Source organism: Aotus nancymaae, unplaced genomic scaffold (assembly GCF_030222135.1).
Source record: "Aotus nancymaae isolate 86718 unplaced genomic scaffold, 86718_ANA_hifiasm-v0.15.2.pri h1tg000006l, whole genome shotgun sequence".
Classification (NCBI taxonomy): domain Eukaryota; kingdom Metazoa; phylum Chordata; class Mammalia; order Primates; family Aotidae; genus Aotus; species Aotus nancymaae.
Window position 1 is genome coordinate 61,932,619 of NW_026988417.1, and position 21,979 is coordinate 61,954,597.

At 35.9% G+C, this 21,979-nt stretch overlaps 1 protein-coding gene across 2 annotated transcripts in view; it reads right to left on the reverse strand.

Annotated features, from left to right (window-relative positions):
• Positions 1-21,979, reverse strand: part of UBA6 (ubiquitin like modifier activating enzyme 6) — a 74,526-nt gene that overhangs the window by 50,324 nt on the left and 2,223 nt on the right. For both annotated transcript variants that reach the window (XM_012473422.2, XM_012473423.2), the window contains exons 2-5: positions 19,335-19,397; positions 4,816-4,910; positions 4,241-4,269; positions 231-325 (exon numbers count right to left, since the gene is read on the reverse strand). In XM_012473422.2, coding sequence (XP_012328845.2) covers positions 231-325; positions 4,241-4,269; positions 4,816-4,910; positions 19,335-19,397 — 282 coding nt within the window. The remainder of the gene's footprint in view (positions 1-230; positions 326-4,240; positions 4,270-4,815; positions 4,911-19,334; positions 19,398-21,979) is intronic.

A 21,979-nucleotide genomic window follows, 5' to 3' on the forward strand; every position in this document is an offset into this window, starting at 1 on the left:
TAAATTCAAAGAAATAAATTTCTAGGTAGCGGTGTAAATATATTAAAAATTTGACAAATGCAAATAATTATGTAAGTATATACCAATATTTATTTAGCCATAGTAGTATGGATTTATGGGGATCAATTAAACGACTATAACTGATTGGTGTTCTAGATAAAGGAAATATTCTAAGTAAATGAGAGTGAAAAAAAAAAAAACCTCAGGATAATACATCAAAATATCTTTACCTGTTTCTCTTATTAACAATATCATCTTCACTGAGAAAGAAGTTGGTTCCTAGATCCCATGCTCGGCATTTTTCTGTATCATGAATTGTAACTGCCTTCAAAAAAGAAAAAAGTATCGGTTGAAGTCAGGAGTTCAAGGACATTCACTCTCTCTAGTACTACTGACAATGCAATAGAAATATTCTTTTGTGTAACTAGATAAAGAAAAGTAAGCAAAGCCTTAAGAATTTGAAAGAGGCCGGGCGCGGTGGCTCAAGCCTGTAATCCCAGCACTTTGGGAGGCCAAGGCGGGTGGATCACGAGGTCAAGATATCGAGACCATCCTGGTCAACATGGTGAAACCCCGTCTCTACTAATACAAAAAAAATTAGCTGGGCATGGTGGTGCGTGCCTGTAATCCCAGCTACTCAGGAGGCTGAGGCAGGAGAATTGCCTGAACCCAGGAGGCGGATGTTGCGGTGAGCCGAGATCGCGCCATTGCACTCCAGCCTGGGTAACAAGAGCGAAACTCCGTTTCAAAAAAAAAAAAAAAAAGAATTAGAAAGAATATAAAATTAGATCAATATACATCTGGAGACCCCAATAAATTGATGGAAAAATTTCTTTAAACCTGAAGATAATTTAAATTAATAAAAGTATCACGTTATAAAAATCAATGGCTGGGTGTGGTGGCTCACACCTGTAATCCTAGCACTTTGGGAGACCGAGGTGGGTGGATTGTGAGGTCAAGAAAGAGATCGAGACCATCCTGGCCAACATGGTGAAACCCTGCCTCTACTAAAAATACAAAAATTAGCTGGGCGTGGTGGTAGTCCCACCTCCTCAGGAGGCTGAGGCAGGATAACTGCTTGAACCCAGGAGGTAGAGGTTGCAGTGAATCGAGATCATGCCACTGCACTCCAGCCTGGCGACAGAGCGAGACTCCGTCTCAAAAATAATTAAATAAATAATCAACAAAAAAATCCAGATAACCCATATAAACAAACACTTCAAAATATTCTATGTTTTAAGAAAGATAATTAATGAAGTAGAAAAAAATACTTGTAAATTGTATCACAGGCCACAAACCTTATAGAAAGAGGAACAAGAATAAGGAACATACTGAAAAAGAAATGTACATGATCCTTGAAAATATGTAAAGTTGTACAACCTTGCCTAGAAATAAAATATCTTTTCTTACTTGTTAGATTGGCATAAATCCAAAAGAGTGACAACACAGTGGTGAAGGTGAAGTGAGTCAGTGACTTTCATGTATTACTGATAAAAATGTAAAGTGGCTCAACCTCAATGTAAAAGAATTTGGCAATCTCTAGCAAAAAGGCATATACATTTATCCTTTGACACAGCAATCCCACTTTTAGGATTCTATCCCAAAGACACACTGGGAGAAATACAAAAAGACATATATACAAGATTATTAAATGTAGCACACTATTTGTAAGAGCAAAAGACTGGAAATAATCAAAATGCCTACCAAAGGGGAACTGGCTATAAGATGATACATCCACACAATATATAACCATGCAATTATTAAAAAGAGAATTAAAGATTTATTTATAAATATGGAGTAATCTCTAGGATATGCTGTAAAGAGATAGCAAGGTAAAGAAAAGGAGAGCACTTTATATGAGAAAGGTAGGAGGAGATAAACATATATACTCACACACAAACAGATATGCATGTATGTGTGTATGCATTTGCTTATCTACAAAAACAAATGAAGTATAAACCAAATATAAAAAGACAGTAATCTAATAAGTGAAGAAGGAAACAAGGTAGCAAGAACCTAGACTTACCTGAAAATGCTTTGTTTAGTAAATCTGACTTTGAATCATATAAATTTCACATTAATAATTAAACTAAACTTTTAAAAAAGCAACCCTAAAAATCCAAAGCAAAATGAATACATGGACTAAACTGTTTATTGAGTCTACTATACACAGTGACTTTTAAAAGCAGTTAATTTGCCTGCCAAATCCAGGTAGGATCAAAAAAGTGTGAATTTTTTTCAATAATATATTATTACTAACAATATTGGAATTGGTATTCTAAAACTATGACATACAGGTAAAATATAATAGGATAAAGGAAATATATAATATATAGGATAAAGCATGTAATTTATCATTAGAAACCAAGACCCTAATAATAAAAGAGATACAAATATAAAATCACAGAAATAAATATCCTATAATTCAAGGAAAAATTAGAAATTTTAGTAATACTTTATAAGCCTAAACCTGAAAATCAGAAATTTCAGTGTTTACTCATTATGAATGTTCTAGCTCTGACAACTGAAAAGACTTTGAAAACAAAGAGTGACAAAGACTACTGGGGGCTGTGTCCAAAAGCCTCAAAAAACATAAAGAGAATCACAATAAGCAAAGATGGAACAATCTGAGCATCAATGAAAATAACTATAATAGATCAAATAGATCAAAACACATCAAATTATATTTAAATTCAGTTTATCATAATGTATATATACATATAAATTCACTGACCAATACTAGGGAATGATGATAGGAAACCCCTGATTTTGAAAACTGATAAGTTTAATGGGGAAAAAATTTAGTATTTATCCTGAATTTTATATATGTACAATTCATACTTTCATGACGCCAAGTAAGTGATGGCAGGAATTTTTTTCTAAAATATAATTCCAGCTAATAAATGAGAAAAGAATGATAAAATATCATGACTGCCCCAATGAAATAATGAATCTAGGCAATAATCATTAACAGCTAATAATAATCACAAAAAGAGAGACAACAGAATAGTACTGTCACCTGATGGGAGAACAGCTATGAAACAGTCTTGCCAAAAAGAATTAAATATGAATTGGATTCTCTGGCTATAACAACCAGTTTACATGAAATACACAGGTAGAAGTATATGTGACAAATGACTGGTTTCTACAACAAATAAATTGCAAGAAAACAAATTAGGGAAGGGAAATCTATAGATTAAAATAAAACAAGTTTTCAGTATATGAATTTTACTTGGATCCTGATTAGATCGTAACAAGCTTTTAATAAAATATCTTAAGACATCTGGGAAAACTGGAACTCTAACTAGGTATCTGATGACTGTGGTAGGCAGGTTTTTAAGATGGTCACAATGCTTCCTGCTTCATAGTATTTAGGCCTTTGTGTGATCTCCCACCTTGAGTGTGGCCTGGACCTACTTCTGAGATTAGGTTACAAAAGACTGACTTGTCCTGTGAACACATTCCCTTCTCTCTTGTTTATTCTGATGAAGCGAACTGCCACACTGTGAACTGCCCTATGGAGAAAGCCATACAAGCAAGGAATTAAGGGTGACCTCTGGTCAAGAACCAGCAGGAACTGAGGTCCTCAGTCCAATAATCCATGAAGAACTAAATCCTACCAAGAACCACATGATCCAGCTTGGGAAGCAGATCCTTCCCCAGTCTAGCCTCAAGATGACTGAAAGCCCTGCTAATACCTTGACGGCAGCCCTGTAAGAGACTTTCAGAGAAACCCCAACCAGAGTCATGCCTGAATCCTGACTCACAGAAACTATGAGATAATAAATGTTGTTTAAGCTACAAATTTTGAGTAAACTGTTTTACAGCAACAGGTAAACTAATAAAATGATATTAAGAATTTGTTTTTAGGTGTAAAATGATATTGCTGCTTCAAAAGATACTCATATTTAAAGAGAATACTAAAATATTTAAGAATAATACAATACAATGTCTGAAATTTACATAAAAATAATTTGGCAGTTGGGGGCAGTAGGAAATGGGAAGGAGATATATGAAACAAACGTGCACATGAATTGGTAACTGAAGCTGTCTGATGGGTATGTGGGGTGTTGTTAAACTATTCTTTCTATTTTGTGTATTTCTGAAACATCCATGATTTAAAAAAAAAACTAGAGCATTAAAGACAATTAAAACAATATTGTTGTGGTAAATATCACCATGACAAATGAGCCAAAAAAAAGGCTCAGAACAACTTTTCTTACAGAGGACATTTACTTACCTTAATCCCTGCAAGAACAAGATTCTTTGCTAGAAAGGCAAAAGAAAAAGGAATAGCTCAATATTGGGAATACATACTCGATATGTCTTCATAGAGCTTAGTCATATATCTGACTGGATACTTTTAAATTTTTTTTTTTTTTTTTTTTTTTTTTTTTACTAAATACAAGCTCCTTGTCTTAAAAGTTACAAAATACAGATTAAAAATGAAAAAATTAAAATGTACATAATTACAACAGCCAGAGATAATTACTCCTAAAATTTCAATATATTCTTCCAGACATGTTATGAATACAGTATATGCTTGTGTGCTACTTATAATGAATTAATGGATATAGAGAATGATAATTAATGGCTATTAAAATCACAAAAAGAAGCAATGAGTAATCACTGGTTCTTTATAAGAACATAACATCATCATAGAATAGTCTTGCTAAAGATCAAAAACTTAATCTGATCAACATTCTGGATCTAATTTCTTTTATAGGAAATATGAGGGGAAGAAGTTAAGTTATTTAAACTACCTTACAATGCTCAAAAGTATCATACAAAATTATGAATGTAAATATTGCTTACCAATTTCCAAGCCAAGACCACCCATGCCACTTAAGAAAACATGGGACTTGGCCATCTTCTGCATTGCTGTATCTCCAAGAACATACCTCTGTCGACTAAGTGGAAAACACAATAAAAAATAACAAATTATTTCATTAAAATTGCATATCTCTTAAAGTTGTTTGCAAACTAAAAGCCTAGGAACTCAATCCTGCCCACAAACTTGTCTGAATGATTTGCACAGTGTTTAAACATTTCTGAATTAAATGCCAAATATATGACATATTTTGAAAAATCAGATAATTTGGCACCATAATCCATATTCCCTCAAGGCAATAGACAGATGGAGTTGAGTAAGAATTGTCCTGTTTAGGCAGGAGGATTATGTGCTCCAGATTTGTCACAATCAATCCCTTCCTGTTGCTCTCATTTATTACCTCAGTGGCCACTATAGGCATTTGAGTTTGCCATTTCCACCTTAAAACTTTCACTATAAACAGAATTTCTGAGGGGGAAAAAAAAAAAAAATTGGTTCCTTCTTGGAGTTCAGATGTTATGTAAAGGACCCTGTTAAGTTATGCACCCTAATAGCCACAAGGTAGTATCAGGATGAGAATTTCAAAAAATACACGTTAGCAATTTAAAAGTCCGATATACTAATAAAGTCAAATGTGTTTACCTGAAAGAACAATGAGAAATTTGATGCTACCTTTGAAGATAATATAAATTCCAACGAATTCTTATGAGAAACATTTTAAAGATTAGTTCGATATAAGTAACAAATAATTTCAGAACTCTTCGGTTTGTAAGTATTTACTTTCAGAATTAACAAACACATTGTTTAATGCACATTTGCTTTAAAAATAAATACTTTATTTTCATTATGTTAGCTTTTCATATTCAACATACAAGCCTGAAAAGAGGTTTCTTATCTAGAGAGACAAAACTTTATAAACACAAGCTATCTTTATTTCCTTCCCTGTTTCATACAAAATACAATAAAACCTAAACTTTTCTTTTTAAATTGGTACTCAAGACTTTCGTTTTAGAAAGTAAAAACTATCCATTTCCACATCAAATATTTATTAAAAATTTACTATGGTAAGTCACGAAAATGTCTTATATAGTCTCACCACCCTTATTTGTACCCAGAAATAATATACTTAAGTTTTGCCTGATTTTAGACTTTACATAGATGGAATCACTTTGAATGTCTTCTATATTGTTTCCTTTGAATGAAATTATTGGCTTATATTGATGTCTGTGACAGGTTATTAATATTCATTTATATTGTATTCTGACCATTCTTATAAACATCTCCTCATACACACTTAAGAGTTTTTTCTCTAATACAAGCTTGTCCAACCCATGGTCCACTGGCTGCATGCAGCCCAGGACAGCTTTGAATGTAGCCCAATACAAATCCATAAACTTTCGTAAAACATTATGAGATTTTTTTGCAATTTTTTTTTAGTTCATCAGCTATCATTACTGTTAGTGAATTTTATGTGTGGTCCAAGACCATTATTCTTCTTCCAATGTGGCCCAGGGAAGCAAAAAGTTTGGACACTCCTGCTCTAATGTATATCCCCAGAGAAAAAATGCAGGATTTATCATATGTATATCTTCAACTTCATTAGATACTGCTTTTCCAAAGTGATGTACCAGGCCAGGTGCGGTGGCTCACGCTTGTAATCCCAGAGCTTTGGGAGGCTGAGGTGGGCAGATCACTTGAGCTCAGGAGTTCAAGACCAGCCTGGGCAACACAGTAAAACCCCGTCTCTATAAAAACTACAAAAATTAGTCAGGTGTGGTGGTGTGTGCCTGCAGTAAGTCCCAGCTACTGAGATGGCTGAGGCAGGAAAATCACTTGAGCCCGGGAGGTGGAGGTTGCAGTGAACGAAGATCATGCCACTGCACTCCAGCTTGGGCAATGGGAGTGAAATCTTGTTTCAAACAAAATAAAACAACCCCTGCCCCCGGCCCAAAACCCAAGTGGATATACCAATTTACCCTTCTTTCGGCAGTGTATCAAAGTCTCTGCAATTTCACATCCTGGCCATACAGCCTAGTCTTCAGAAGGGCATGCTTAAAGTGCCAGCCCTCGGCTGGCACTTGTGAACTTGGCTTTTGAAATATTTCCTACACTAATAAATCTAATTTTCTTTTTTTTCTAGTTTTCTGAAATAAAACCTATTAATATTCAGATTTCAGTTTCTAAACTAACGTTAAGAGTATTCCAAGTTTTGATAAGAGCACTTAATTATTTTCCAATTTTAATAATGATTCTTTTATGTGTTAATCCAAAGTATATTTTGGAATTTCTAATTTTATGGGAAATTTTTAAGTTATCTTTTGTATTAACTTCCCACTTACATGCATTGTGAATAGGTATCACAACCTGTATGATTTAACTCTTCAATATTTGGGAATTTCTTTGGTCACTTTTACAAACAGTTGCATGTATTCCTGGAAAGAAAGTGGACTCTACAGCTGTTAAAGATATAAGGTTTGGCCTGGTGCAATGGCTCACGCCTGTAATTCCAGCACATTGGGAGGCCGAGGCGGGCAGATCACAAGGTCAAGAGATCGAGACTGTCCTGGCCAACAGGGTGAAACTTCGTCTCTACTAAAAATAACAAAAATTAGCTGGGCGTGATGGCATGCGCCTGTAGTCCCAGCTACTCAGAAGGCTGAGCAGGAGGATCGCTTGAACCTGGGAGGCGAAGGTTGTAGTGAGCAGAGATTGCACCACTGCACTCTGGCCTGGTGACAGAGCAAGACTTGTCTCAAAAAAAAAAAAAAAGACATAAGGTTCTTTATATGTGCATTAGGTTAATTTTATAATTTTGCTGATGAAATCTATACTTGTTTGGATTTTCTGTCTGCTTGTTCTCTTGATTACTAAAAGCGACATTTCAAAAATCTCCCACTACAACCATAAATTTGTCTATTGTCCTTGTATCTCAGTACCTGAACCGTGCCTGGCATGTAATAACTAAGGTTTTAACTATGTACCACATGTTGTTTTAAGTGTTTTACTTGTATTAACTCGTTTATTCCTCACAAAAATACTATGAGATAATTTCCATTATTATTCTCATTTTTGCAGATAGGAATACATAAGCACCTAGAAATTAAGTAGTTTATAAATAGTGGAGGTAAGATTCAACCCAGGCAGTCTAGCCTTAGCATCCATACTCTTAACCATTATGCTACAATGCATACAGATTAGGAAAGTCAAACCATTCCTCAAGGTTTATGAGAGAGAGAAAAACAACAACCATCAGTTCCTTAACCTAATTCTTTCCTATCCTGATTCCCACTCCCCAAAGATAACTAGTCTCAATTTTTCAGTTTTTAATATTTACGCCCATATTTCTAAAAATGTGTATACTTTTATTTCTTTTTTCCAGTTTTATATATTGCCTATTAACTTCCTACTAAGAAAGATAAATGATCTTTCTGAAACAAATCTAGTTAAACCATTTTCTTGCTTACAAAACCCCAATGGTTTTCTATTTCCTCTAGTCACAAGTCATTCATAAACTAGTCCCTGCTTAGTTCTCTAGTCTCATCTTTTGCTTCAGGATGAATCATACCCAATTTAGATGAGACTGGACTTTTTTGAGTTGATGTTAGAACAAGTTCAGACTTTTGTTACTACCAGTATGTAATAAAACTATTTTGCATTATGAGAAGGACAAAAATTTGGGGGTCCAGGAGCAAATGCTATGCTTTGAATCTGTTCCCCAAAGTTTGTGCGTTGGAACCTTAGTCCCTGTTAGCTAGGGCCTAATGGGAGGTGTTGCCTAATGGGAGGTGTTTAGGTCATGAGGCCTCTACCCTCATGAAGTAATACCATTATTGTAGGAATGGTTCATTATTGTAGGAGTGGGTTACATCTAAGTAGGTTCAGCTCCCTATTTCAGCCTCCTATTGCCCTCTCTTACTCTTGTCCTTCTGCCTTCCACCATGGGATGATGCAGTAACAAGGCCCTCACCAGATATGACCCCTGGATCTTGCGCTTCCTAGCCTCCAGAACTGTGAGCCAAATAAATTTCTGTTTAGTCACCAAAGGGAAATGTACTAATTAAGTGCCTTTTTTGTGCCAAGTAATATGTCAGATATTTTGCAGTTAAATGACACTTAAATGCTGTGAAGTTCATAAGGTTAATAGGTAGTAAAGACAGGATTTAAAGAGCTGAGAGTATAACTGCAAGTCCAGCATTGTTACATTACAGTTGACTCTACTATGTGACTACATAACAGTGAATGTAGCAGAAATTCCCATTAAAATTTCACCCTTTTATGAAAGAACAATATTGTCCTATAGTTTTCACTCACTAGCCTTAGTTTTATTCCCTTGGGGCCATAGAGAACTTGTCTAAATCCTTCTTTGATGTAATACCCCTCCAAACATTTGAATATGGTATTCAGGTTCTAGAGTTTTCTTTCTCTAAGCTAAACATCTCCAGTTCCTTAAACAATTCCAAGTATCACATCATTTTGAGTCTCCCTCAACACTAATCACTTTCTTCTGGACACACTTCATTATCTTCATCATGCATGCATACATTTATTAACATGCCAATTTCGAGCCAGGCACTTGCTTGGGGTTCACTGTGCAGAGAACATAATAACAACTTCATATGGCTCCTATGAGGATTACATATTAAATAAAATACATAAAATACTAGAATGCCTGTGATATGCTACTGGGAAAGACAGACAAAAGATGAGTGGTTGCATGGAGAAATTAAAGTTAGAGTGAGGAGAAAAAATTACAAAGAGGCACAAATAAAATGTTTGGGTGTGGCTGGGTGTGATGGCTCATTTCTATAATCCCAGCAATTTGAGAGGCTGAGGTGGGAGGATCACTTAAGACCAGGAATTTGCGACCAGACTGGGCAATATGGTGAGATTGCATCTCTACATAAAAATGTGAAAATGAGCCAGGTGTGATGGCACATACCTGTGTTCCTACCTACTCAGGAGGCTAAGGTGGGAGGATTGCTTGAGCCTAATAGTTTAAGGTTACAGTGAGCTATGATCACACCACTGTATCCAAGCTTGGGCAACAGAGCAAGATCCTGTCTCTAAAAAAAAAAAAATCAGAAACATTCTACAATTTTTACATCAAATCTTTAAGACTATGATATTCTTCATTTTTATCTTTTTTTTTTTTTTTTTTTAAGACAGTCTTGCTCTGTTGCCCAGCCTGGAGTGCAGTGGCGCAGTCTTGGCTCACTGCAACCTCTGCCTCCCGGGTTCAAGCGATTCTCCTGTCTCAGCCTCCTAAGTAGCTGGGATTACAGGCACCTGCCACCATGCCAGTTAATTTTTGTATTTTTAGTAGAGACAGGGTTTCACCATGTTGGTCAGATTGGTCTCAAACTCCTGACCTCATGATCACCCCCGCCTTGGCCTCCCAAAGTGCTGGGATTACAGGCATGAGCCACTGTACCTGGCCAATGTTTTTCGTAAGATATAAAATATTATTCCTATTTACATATGAGAAAGTTGTGTAAAAGAAAGATTAAATAACTAGCTCCAGGTCACATAAAGGTCAGGATTTGGATATGAACTCTTACAACTGTCTCCAAAGGCCATGTTAATTCCACTGTACCAATGTTTCTCTAACAAGTAGATACTTGCTGAACATCTACCTGTTTTACATGTAAAGTATGTAGCTGTATGCATTTAAAAATGAAGGTCTTGAACTTGGAGGAGAAATCTGAAGAGAGACTCAAATATCACTAACACAAAGAGATAGCTAAAATCATGGGAATAAATGATGTGAACTAGAATATGAACTAAGAAAAATCCTCATTTAGCTCCCACTTATGAATGAGAACACGTGGTATTTGGTTTTCTGTTCCTGCATTAGCTTGCTAAGGACAATGGCCTCCAGCTCTATCCATGTCCCTGCAAAGGACATGATGTCATTCCTTAAATGATAGGTACAACAAACCCCATGACATAGGTTTACATATGTAACAAGCCTATACTTGTACCTCTGAATTTAACAGTTCAAAAAGAAAAAGAACAATCCTAAGGTTGGAACCTGGCATTTATGATGCAGGAAAATAAAGGAGAATTTAAAATAAAAATCTGAGAAAGAAGAGTCATAACAGTAAAAGCAAATTCAAAAAGACTGGTATTCTGGAAGCGAGAGGAAAGAGTTTCTTCCAGGATTACATTAGAATAAAAGGTTTAGATGCTATTACAATAGTATTACATCTAAAGATCTAGGAATGCCCTGATTCTGCTTTGATATTAACCCTTCCTTCATACAGTGAAGGAAGGGTTAATATCACAGGAAATTTCCTTCACACAGGAAATTATACGCAAGGAACAACAGAATAGATAAAAATGCCATTTTATTATCATTTGAATCAGCCTTAATCACACTCAGTGGAGGGTTCTTTCATAAAAGCAGCTAGAAAACAAAGCCTGGAGTCCTAAATTGGGACTTGTTCATTTCTTCAGATACATCTTGTGATCAGCAGGCTCACGCACATCTTCAGAGAAAAAGAAAGAAATGGCCAGAGAATAGGCTCAAGTCTAATTCACCTAACAATAAAGACCAAAAATAGAGAGAGAAAGAGAGAACTCAGAATACCATCAGAGGCAGTCAAAAATAAGAGAGAATGCAGAATACCATCAGAGGCAATCCAAAATAAAACCCCTTTGAGAGAGAGAGAGATAACTCAGAATATCATCAGAGGCAGTCCAAAATAAAACCCCTCGGAGATTCTGAGAAAAACTTTAGATTCCGTTAATCAGTAAATTAATTACAAGGTGGCTTAAGATTGAGTAGCAATAAGGAAAGAAAATAAAACTTTTCTTCAGGAAGATGCTTTGTTCAATTAGGTACTAAAATTGCTCTAAAAGATATTTCCTACTAAAATATATATGCACAAATATTAAAAACGTATTAGTTGATATTCAAGATTTGTAGATTTTTAGAAGGTTTGGTTTTGTAGGAAGATCTAATTGTTTAGAAGTAAATTTACAACCTGAGACACAGTTCTTTATGTCTGGAAAAAACCTGTGTACCTAGAGGATACTAACTAAATTTCAATAATATCATCTAGGAAAACATAAACTATAGTGGATATTAACTAGATTTCAATTATACATAGTTCCTGACTTAGGATGGTCTAACTTAACAATTTTTCAACTCTACGATGGTGCAAAATTACATAGAAACAATACTTTGAGTACCCATATAACCATTCTGATTTTTACTTTCAGTACAGTATTCAATAAATTGTATGAGATATTCAACACTTCATTATAAAATAGGCTTGTGCTTTTTCCTAACTTGTAAGCATTCCAAGAATATCTAAGGTAGGCTAGGCTAAGATATAATGTTCAGGTTAGGCATACTATATGCATTTTCAACTTAACAATATTTTCAACTTATGGGTTTATCAGGACATTAACTCCATTTTAAATCAAGGAACATCTGTATAGTATATAAGTATCTAGGAAGAAATAAACAACATTTAAAGGATCGACCTTACATATCTCAACATGTTTGATCCCAGAAAACTAAACTTCTTTAACTTTCAGGAAAAATGAATTTACATGTATCTGGGCTGTTATAATATACTCATTTGCTCAAAATGCCCCAATTCCTGAGAAAAGAGAAATGTTTGTTTTTCTATCTAACTTTTTCAGCTGTCAGAATTTTCCAGATATAAAGGATGATCTTACTGTAGCAGCTTCATGTCAGAATTCAGAAGTCAGGGAATGTTGTACCTTGCCGGTAATACTGGTTTTTGCCTAAAGATGGAATGTGTAAATGCCTTCTTAATATCATCACTATCTTCTATCCTTAGTAACATATGCACCTTTTTCAGACTTTTTTGTCATATTCTTAGTTTTGATTACCAGGCAGCCACTGAACTGCCAACTACCTAAGCAACATCTAGTCTTAGGTTCCAAACTATAAGCCAATCTGTACACACTGTCTTGCCTAGTCATTCAATAATCATTTAATGATTATCTTCTAAGACTCAGACACTGTCTGTGACTTAGAAAAGCTCGTGGTCGGACAGAATTGACATGCATGTGAACAAATACTATGGGATAATGTGCTTAGTTAATAGCAATAAAAATAAGGTGCCTTAGGGCTCAGCAGAAAGGATGAGAAGTAACTCAGGCAAGATATCACAAGGCAGACATAGGAGTGAGTTCTTAAAGGACCATAAGAAGGTATTTTTGAGGCACAAAAGAGCACCACAGGAAAAGACAATTGAGATAAAAAAGTACGAACTGCAATGACCTTTCTTATCTTTGGTAAAAAAGTAGTCTAGTATGGCCAGTGTATTCAGAGGGAAAGGTAGGTTGGGGGCCTTCAATAAATGGTGCTGGAAAAACTAAATTACCAAATGCAAAAGAATAAATTAGACCCTTATCTCATACAAAATAATCAAATCAAAATGAATCAAAGACTTAAATGTAAGATCCGCAACTATAAAACTCCTAGAAGAAAATAGGAAAAAGGCTTCATAACACTGGTGTTGGCACAGATTTCCTGGATAACACCAAAGGCACACACAACAAAAGCAAAAATTGGCAAGTGGGACTATATGAAACTAGAAACCAGTAAAGGAAACAATCAACAAAGTGAAAAGGCAACCTACAGAATGAGAGAAAGTATTTGTAAACCATATATGTGAAAAAGGGTTAATAATATCCAAAGGAACGCCTATAACTCAATACCAAAAAACCCCCAACTAACCCAATTTTCAGAAATGGAGAGTTTGAATAGATGTTTCTCCAAACACATGCACATAGCCAACAGGTATATGAAAAGGTGCTCAACATCATTAATCATTAAGAAGATACAAACCAAAACCACAATGAGAGATTACCTCACACATGATGGATGACCATTATAAAACAAAACAAAACATAAAAAGTATTGCCAAGAATGTGGAGAAACTGGAGCTTTTGTGCACTGTTGGTAGAAATGTAGAATGGTACAGTTGCTATGGAAAACAGGGTGAAGCTTCCTTGAAACTTAAAAAATAGAATTACCACATAACCCAGCATATTTTGGGTATTTTTCCAAAAGAATTAGAAACAAGATCTTGACGAAATATTTGCTACATAGATCTGTTGTACAACAATGTACACAGAGTTAACAATACAGTTGACCCTTGAACAACATGAGTTTCAAATGCACCAGTCCATTTATACACAGATTTTTTTCAATAAATACACTGAAAATTTTTTTGAACACTTGTGACAACTTGAAAAAACTCACAACTTGGACTCTGTAGCCTAGAAATATCAAAAAATTAAGAAAAAGTATGTCACGAATGCATGAAATCTGTGTACATATTAGTCTATTTTATCATTTACTACCATAAAATACACACGAATTATAAAAAGTTAAAATTTATCAAAACTTATGCATGCACTTACATACCATACATGTTGCCATTTGCAGTTAAGAGGAATGTAAACAGAGGTAAAGATGCAGTTTCAGTCATAAGTGCATAAATTTCACTGTAGTACATACTGCACTACTGTAATAACTGTGTAGCTACTTCCAGTTGCTATTGTGGTGAGCTTAAGTGATATATCTGGGTAAAGTGTGTGTGACTCTATTCATTTTTGTCTGAGCGGTTCCTCTCTCCAGTAAATTGAATATCACAGGAAAAAGTGATCTCTTGAGGTTCTTGCACATTTTTTCATCATGTTTAGTGTGCAATACTGTAAATTTTGAATAACATTGTGGGACCCATACAAAGTGCCACCAGTAATGTTGCAAGTACTCCCAAGAAGTTGAAAAAAAGCCATGACATTATAATAAAAAGTAGAACTGCTTGATACGTACTGTAGACAGAGGTCTGCAGCTGTAGCTGTGGTTGTCCGCCATTTCAAGATAAAATGAATCCAGTGGAAGGACCATTGTAAAAAAATGAAAAGCCGCCAGGCATGGTGGCTCACACCTGTAACTCCCCACACTTTGGGAGACCAAGGCGGGTGGATCACCTGAGGTCGGGAGTTCGAGACCAGCCTGACCAACATGGAGAAACCACACCTCTACTAAAAAGAAAAGACATAAAATTAGCTAGACATGGTGGCGCATGCCTGCAATTCCAGCTACTTGGGAGGCTGAGGCAGGAGAATTGCTTGAACCTGAAAGGCAGAGGTTGTGGTGAGCTGAGATCACGTCATTGTTCTCTACCCTGCGCAACAACAGTGAAACTTCGTCCCCCCCCAAAAAAAAGAAAGAAAGAAAAAGAAAAAAAGAAAAACCATCATTGTAACCACAACAGCAAGTGTGAAAACGCTGTACATTTTGTGAAAGACCTTTTTATCGTGTAATGAAAATGCAGCACTGATAAGGGTGCAGGACTTCTGAAAGAAAGGCATACCTATAGATTCTAACATGATTTGAGAAAAAGCGAAGTCATTGTAAGAACACTTAAAGCAAAAACAAGGTAAAGGATATAAAGCTGTAGCATTTTTTCCATAGGTTACTGGGGTGGGTGGTGTTTGGTTACATGAGTAAGTTCTTGGTGATTTGTCTGATTTTGGTGCACCCATCACCTGAGCAGTAAAGCTGTAGAATTTAATGCCAGCAAAAGATAGTCTGATAATTTTAGAAAGAGGTTTGGCATTAAAAAAAAAAGTCAGACACAACAGGAGAAGCAGCTTCTGCCAATCAAGAAGCAGCAATGAGTTTCTAGATGTCATAAAGAAAATCACTGAAAAGAAAGGATATCTACCTAAATAGTTTTTTAATGTAGAAGAAAGTGCCCTATTCTGAAAAAAATTGCCACAAAGGACATTTATTAGTAAGGAAGAGAAGCACCAGGATTTAAGACAGAAATGTAGTTAACTCCACTGTTTTGTGCAAATGCATTCAAGTTTATGAACAGGACTGCCCTACATGTAAAGTTGATAACTCCTGAGCATTGGAGGGTAAAGATAAACACCAGCTGCCAGTCCTCCAGCTACATAAGAAGCAGGCATGGACAAGAACCCTTTTTCTGGATTGGTTCCATTGATGCTTTGTCTCTGAGGTGAGAAGTACCTTGCTAGTAAGAACTTTGAAAGTTCCTTTGCTATTGGACAATACACCTGGTCACCCAGAACTCCGTAAGTTCAACAATGAAGGTGCTGAAGTGGTCTACTTGCTTCAAAACACAATATCTTAAATTCAGCTTCTAGATCAGGGCATCATAAAGGACCTTTAAGGCTCATTACACACGGTACTCTATGGAAAGGACTGTCAATGCTATGGAAGAGAACCTCAAAAGAGAGAACATTATTAAAGTCTGGAAGATTATACCATTGAAGAGGCTATCGTTGTTACTGACATCAGACAATCTGACAGAAGGGTTCCAATGATTCAAGACTGCACTGATTTCTTTAATGACATGGACACTACTACAACAAAAAGAAACTAAAGAAAATGACAGGAGGATCAGTACTATATAGAATACTATAGATATAATTACTGTGTGACTTTTTTGCTTTCTCATTTCTAGAAACATTTTGCCTCCATCTCTTTTGATTCTACCATCCCTAAGACAACAAGAGCAACTTCTCCCCTTCCTCCTCCTCAGCCTATTCAAAATGAGGACAACAAAGATGAAGACCTTTATGATCCAGTTCCACCTAAAGAACAGTAAATATATTTTCTCTTATGATTTTCTTAACATTTTCTTTTCTCTAGCTTACTTTATTTTAAGAATACCAAGTATATATAGTGTATATAATATATAAAAAATATGTGTTAATTGATTATTTACATTATCAGTAAAGTTTCCAATCTATAGTAGGCTATTAGTAGTTAAGTTTTGAGAGTCAAAAGTCATACGTGGATTTTCGATTACACAAAAGGTAGGGGGTAGGAGAGTTGACACTCCTGACTCATTCCTTGTTCAAGTGTCAGCTATACTATACTACACACTTAAAAACTTGTTAGTAGGGTAGAGTTCATGTTATCTGTTTTTATTACAATAATAACTTTTTAAAAGGTAAGTTTGTGTCATGTTCAAAATGACTCTGTAAGCTACAGTATTTGGACTTGTACTACAAGACAAAATGGTCGGAACTGTGGCTGTGTGAAAGAGGATGAAGAGAAAAGAGAACTTTTGGAATTTATCTTTATCTTACCCTACCTTCATCAAGCTTACTACTTAAATCTATCTCCCTGAGATGTTAAGAGGTTAAGGATCTTCATTTCATGCCTTGTCCCTAAAATAAACATTGTCCAAAGTCCTAGGTCTAATACTAGTTTCCATAAGCAATAGATACAGATTTTAAAAAAAGAAAAAATACAAAATTCCCAAATCTTCAGATTCAGTCACTATAATAATAATAAAAAACCCTCAAACATGTACATTAATTGATTTTTAAAATCCAAGAAAATAACAGCTAGTTTTTGTGTGAAAATCTCACATTTTGGCCTTTGTAATATACATGTCTTTGTATTTTACTAAGAAAACCTATATGTAGTCGGTAACTATTTAAGTATTCACTAACAATTCATTCTTTTAGTACCCACATAAATTTCTCGCTTTATCATTTATTGATTCCTACCCTCACTACAACAAATTCTTAAGATATTAGAACTTAAATATGCACACTGGTAAACAACTGGGTATTTGCAATAAGTCATGCATACAAAGTGCAAACAACTACACCAAAAGTTATTTTCCGTCAAGCAAAAGACAATGGCTAACCTCTAATAATAACAGCTAAACTGCTATATTCTATAACTCTCAGTCGAGCAAACTGCAGCCTACTTACATAGCATTGTAAATGGAAAGTTCAGTCACTGGGCTACTGAAAATTATGCTTATTAATCAGTATTACAGGGTTGGAGGAACATTAAAAAAGCTTCATGAGGATTAAACTAAGTAATGAATAAAATTAGTCAATACTATCTCAAAGAAGTGCCATTTGTTATCCCAAGAAAAACAAGACCAAAAGGACATTAAGAATATAATTATAGATTAAGAGTCCCACTCTCCCTTTTTGCTTACTATCTTCAAGCCACACTGACCTGCATGCTGTTCTGCAAGACAAGCTTGCTCTCATTTCAGAGTTTTTATACTATTTCTTCTGCTTAGAATGTTATTTCTTAAAATCTCAGAATAGTTGAAGTCTTATCACTTAAGCCTCTATTAAAATAGTGTCACAAATATCACACACATCATTCCTGATCACCCTATCAATAAAATGGGTACTGTTATCCTTAGGTCACTGCCTAACTCATTAACCCGTCATAGTTTCTTCAAATCACTTACCATTAACTGTTTGTCTGCTGCTCCTACCAAAAAATGTACAGTCTGTTAAAAACTCACTACTGTATTTCAAATACCTAAAATAGTACCAGGCATTTAATAATAATAGATAATCCTGTGCTACACACTGTTTTAAGTGCATTACATGTACTATTTCAGTTAACCCTTACAACAACTCAAGGTAACTTCTAACCCATATTTTATAATTAGGAAATCATCTGTAAAATAATTTTCACATAAGCAAGATGGTTAGTCTTTTATCTCTTTTCCCAAGCATATAGTACAAAACAGGAGTTGACATCAACTTGCCAGATGGTGTGTATTAGCTCCTAATAAAGTGCCCATTATTTTTCTTTACTTTAAAAAGTATTCAAATGTCATGAAAAAGTATAGTTTAAAAAGCCTCATCAAATTCCATTCAAATCACAACTATTCAATCATATGATACTTTCTTTAATTACTAAAAAAGTATTCCAATTTCCTGAAAAAGCATAGTTTAAAAAGTCCCACTGGCCGGGTGCAGTGGCTCAAGCCTGTAATCCCATCACTTTGGGAGGCAGAAGCGGGTGGATCACAAAGTCAGGAATTTAAGACCAGCCTGGCCAACATGGTGAAACCCCATCTCTACTAAAAATACAAAAATTAGCCAGGTGTGCAGGCAGGCGCCTGTAATCACAGCTACTGGGAGGCTGAGGCAGGGAACTGCTTGAAGCCGGCAGGTAGAGATTGCAGTGAGCCGAGATCACACCACTGCACTCCGGCCTGAGTGAAAGAAACTACTTCACACAAAAAAAGGTCCTATCAAATTCCATTCAAATCACAATTCTTAAATCACACAATACTTCTCCACTGTCTATAAATCAGAGAACAGGAAATATTTTAATAAGATTACAATGGACTAGTCATATTCTCCAGATGTTATTGTATGACTAAATTGAAATATTGTTCTTCATGAACTCCTGTACTATCAAGAACTTAAATATGTATTATTGTCCAAATATGAGAGGTTTATTTTGCAAAGGACAGCAAAATCCTTCTTAGTCCTATCACCTAAACCTAAAACAACAGAGATTTAAATATTATAAAAATGTAGTTTAAAAAAAAATTGCAGAAACCCTAATTTTAACTTGAGAGGAACTCTCTATATATACGTAAAATTCTGCATAGGCCAAATGGTATCTTCAAATAGACTACTTGATTATTTCAGAACAATTAACGGGGAAAATAAGTTTCAGTTTCCATGAGATTCTTACCTGTATAATGCATCATCGATCTCCACAGATGCTGTTGACATAATGGGCAAATTTTTATTTGTGCTGGGAAAAAAAAACATGGTTATTAAATATTGACATTTTATAATGTAATATTTGATTATTTGTGGGGTCAGATTCACCAGTTACTAAAAGTTTTCACAAATCAAACATGTATTTTATTATCTATCACTTTATTTATATATTTTTAAATGGCCTGAATTTAAATTCTGATTGCTTGTTCTATCCTGTGTGGATTTTAAGATTACAGAGCTCATCATCTTTTATTCTCAGATGTCAAGTTTGTTTTATCACTGGTGTGTGTATATATATATATCTCACTGGTATATATATATATATATATAAAACATGTGTGTATATATATATGTTTTATATGTTTTGTTTTCTTTTTTGAGATGGCGTCTCATTCTGTCACTCAGACTGGAGTGCAGTGGCGTCATCTCGGCTTACTGCAACCTCCATGTTCCTGGGTTCAAGCGATTCTTGTGCCTCAGCCTCTTGAGTAGGTGAGACTACAAGTGCACACCGGGTCCAACTAATTTTATAATTTTAGTAGACACAGGGTTTCACCATGTTGTCCAGGCTGGTCTCGAACTCCTGACCTCAAGTGATCCACCTGCCTCAGCCTCCCAAAGTGCTGGGATTACAGGTGTGAGCCACTGTGCCCAGCCATTTGGTACGTACATTCTAATAGATCTGTATTTCAGCTCTCCCTAGATAAACTCATTCAATCCTGTGGATAAATGTATATTGATTACATTTAAACTTATTTCTCCACATGTGATTGATCTTTCCTCTGACCTCCAGATTGTATACAATTGCCAAAACAATTAACCATTCTGATGTCTTAACTGGTATCACAAACATAACAAATTCCAAAAAGAATTCAATTACCCCTGCTTAGTCCATTCTTCCCATCTTTCTTAACTCATTTTCCGGTACCATCATTTACTCGGTTGGGCCTGAAATCTAGGGATCTTCTTGCTTAAATCATTCCCCTACTTTCTCCATCTGAGTCCTATATGCTCTACCTTCAAAAGAGATCTCAAATCTGATCACTTTTTCCTACTTCAATCAGTACAATCTCAAGCCAAACCATCATCACATTTCACCTGAGCTATTTCAAAGCCCTCCTAACTAGTCTCCTTATTTCCACTATTGTCCTTCCCCTTTGTTCTCCATAAAACAGTCTAAATATCTTAAAATGCAGTCAGAAATTATCCCCCAACTTTGGACTACCCTTCAGTGGGTACTTTTTTTTTTTGTCGCCCGAGCTGGACAGCAATGGTGTGATCTTGGTTTACTGCAACCTCTGCCTCCCAGGTTCAATCGATTCTCCTGTCTCAGTCTCCTGAGTAGCTGGGATTACAAGCACGTGCTACCACGCCCAGCTAATTTTTTTTGTATTTTTAGTAGAGATGGGGGTTCAACACCTCACCACGCTTGAAAGGGGCAATGTGTCCTGTCTCCCAATTACCTCTCCAATTTCAACTCCCACCACTCTCCTTTTTTGCTTACTATTGTCAAGCCACACTGACCTGCTTGCTGTTCTGCAAGAAGCCAAGCTTGCTCTCATTTCAGAGTTTTTACACTATTTCTTCTACTTAGAATGTTCTTTCTTAAAATCTCAAAATAGTTGACTTATCACCTAAGCCTTTATTAAAATAGTGTAACAAATATCAATCACGTACATCATTCCTGATCATCCTATCAATAAAATGGCTACTCCTATCCTTAGGTTACTGCCTAACTCATTAACCTGTCATAGTTTCCTCAAATCACTTACCATTAACTGTCTGCCCCTTCTACCAAAAAATGTATGGTCTGTTAAAAACTCACCACTGTATTCCAAATACATAAATAGTACCAGGCATTTAATAATGATAGATAACCTTGTGCTACACACTGTTTTAAGTGCTTTAGATATACTAATTCAGGTAACCCTTACAATAACAATCTTGTCCAAACAGTGGGCAGGCACTGTTGCTATCTCCAATGAACAGATGGCAAAAAGAGGCTGAGAGAGGTTAACTTAAAATTTTCCCGAGGGCCGGGAGCGGTGGCTCAAGCCTGTAATCCCAGCACTTTGGGAGGCCGAGGCGGGTGGATCACGAGGTCAAGAAATCGAGACCGTCCTGGTCAACATGGTGAAACCCCGTCTCTACTAATACAAAAAATTAGCTGGGCATGGTGGCGCGTGCCTGTAACCCCAGCTACTCAGGAGGCTGAGGCAGGAGAATTGCCTGAACCCAGGAGGCGGAGGTTGCGGTGAGCCAAGATCACGCCATTGCACTCCAGCCTGGGTAACAAGAGTGAAACTCTGTCTCAAAAAAAAAAAAAAAAAATTTGCCCAAAGTCACAGAGCAGGCAAATGGCACTGCCAGGATCTGAACCCAGGCAGTCTAGCTCTTGACTACCACACATGCTGCCTACGGCCTCTGATAGTAGACATAAAAAAAAGCACTTTAAAAAAACCTGTTAAATGGGCCAGGTGCAGTGGGTTTCACGCCTGTAATCCCAGCACTTTGGGAGGCCGAAGCGGGTGACCACCTAAGGTCAGGAGTTTGAGACCAACCTGGCCAACATGGTAAAACCCTGTCTCTACTAAAAATACAAAAATTAGCCAG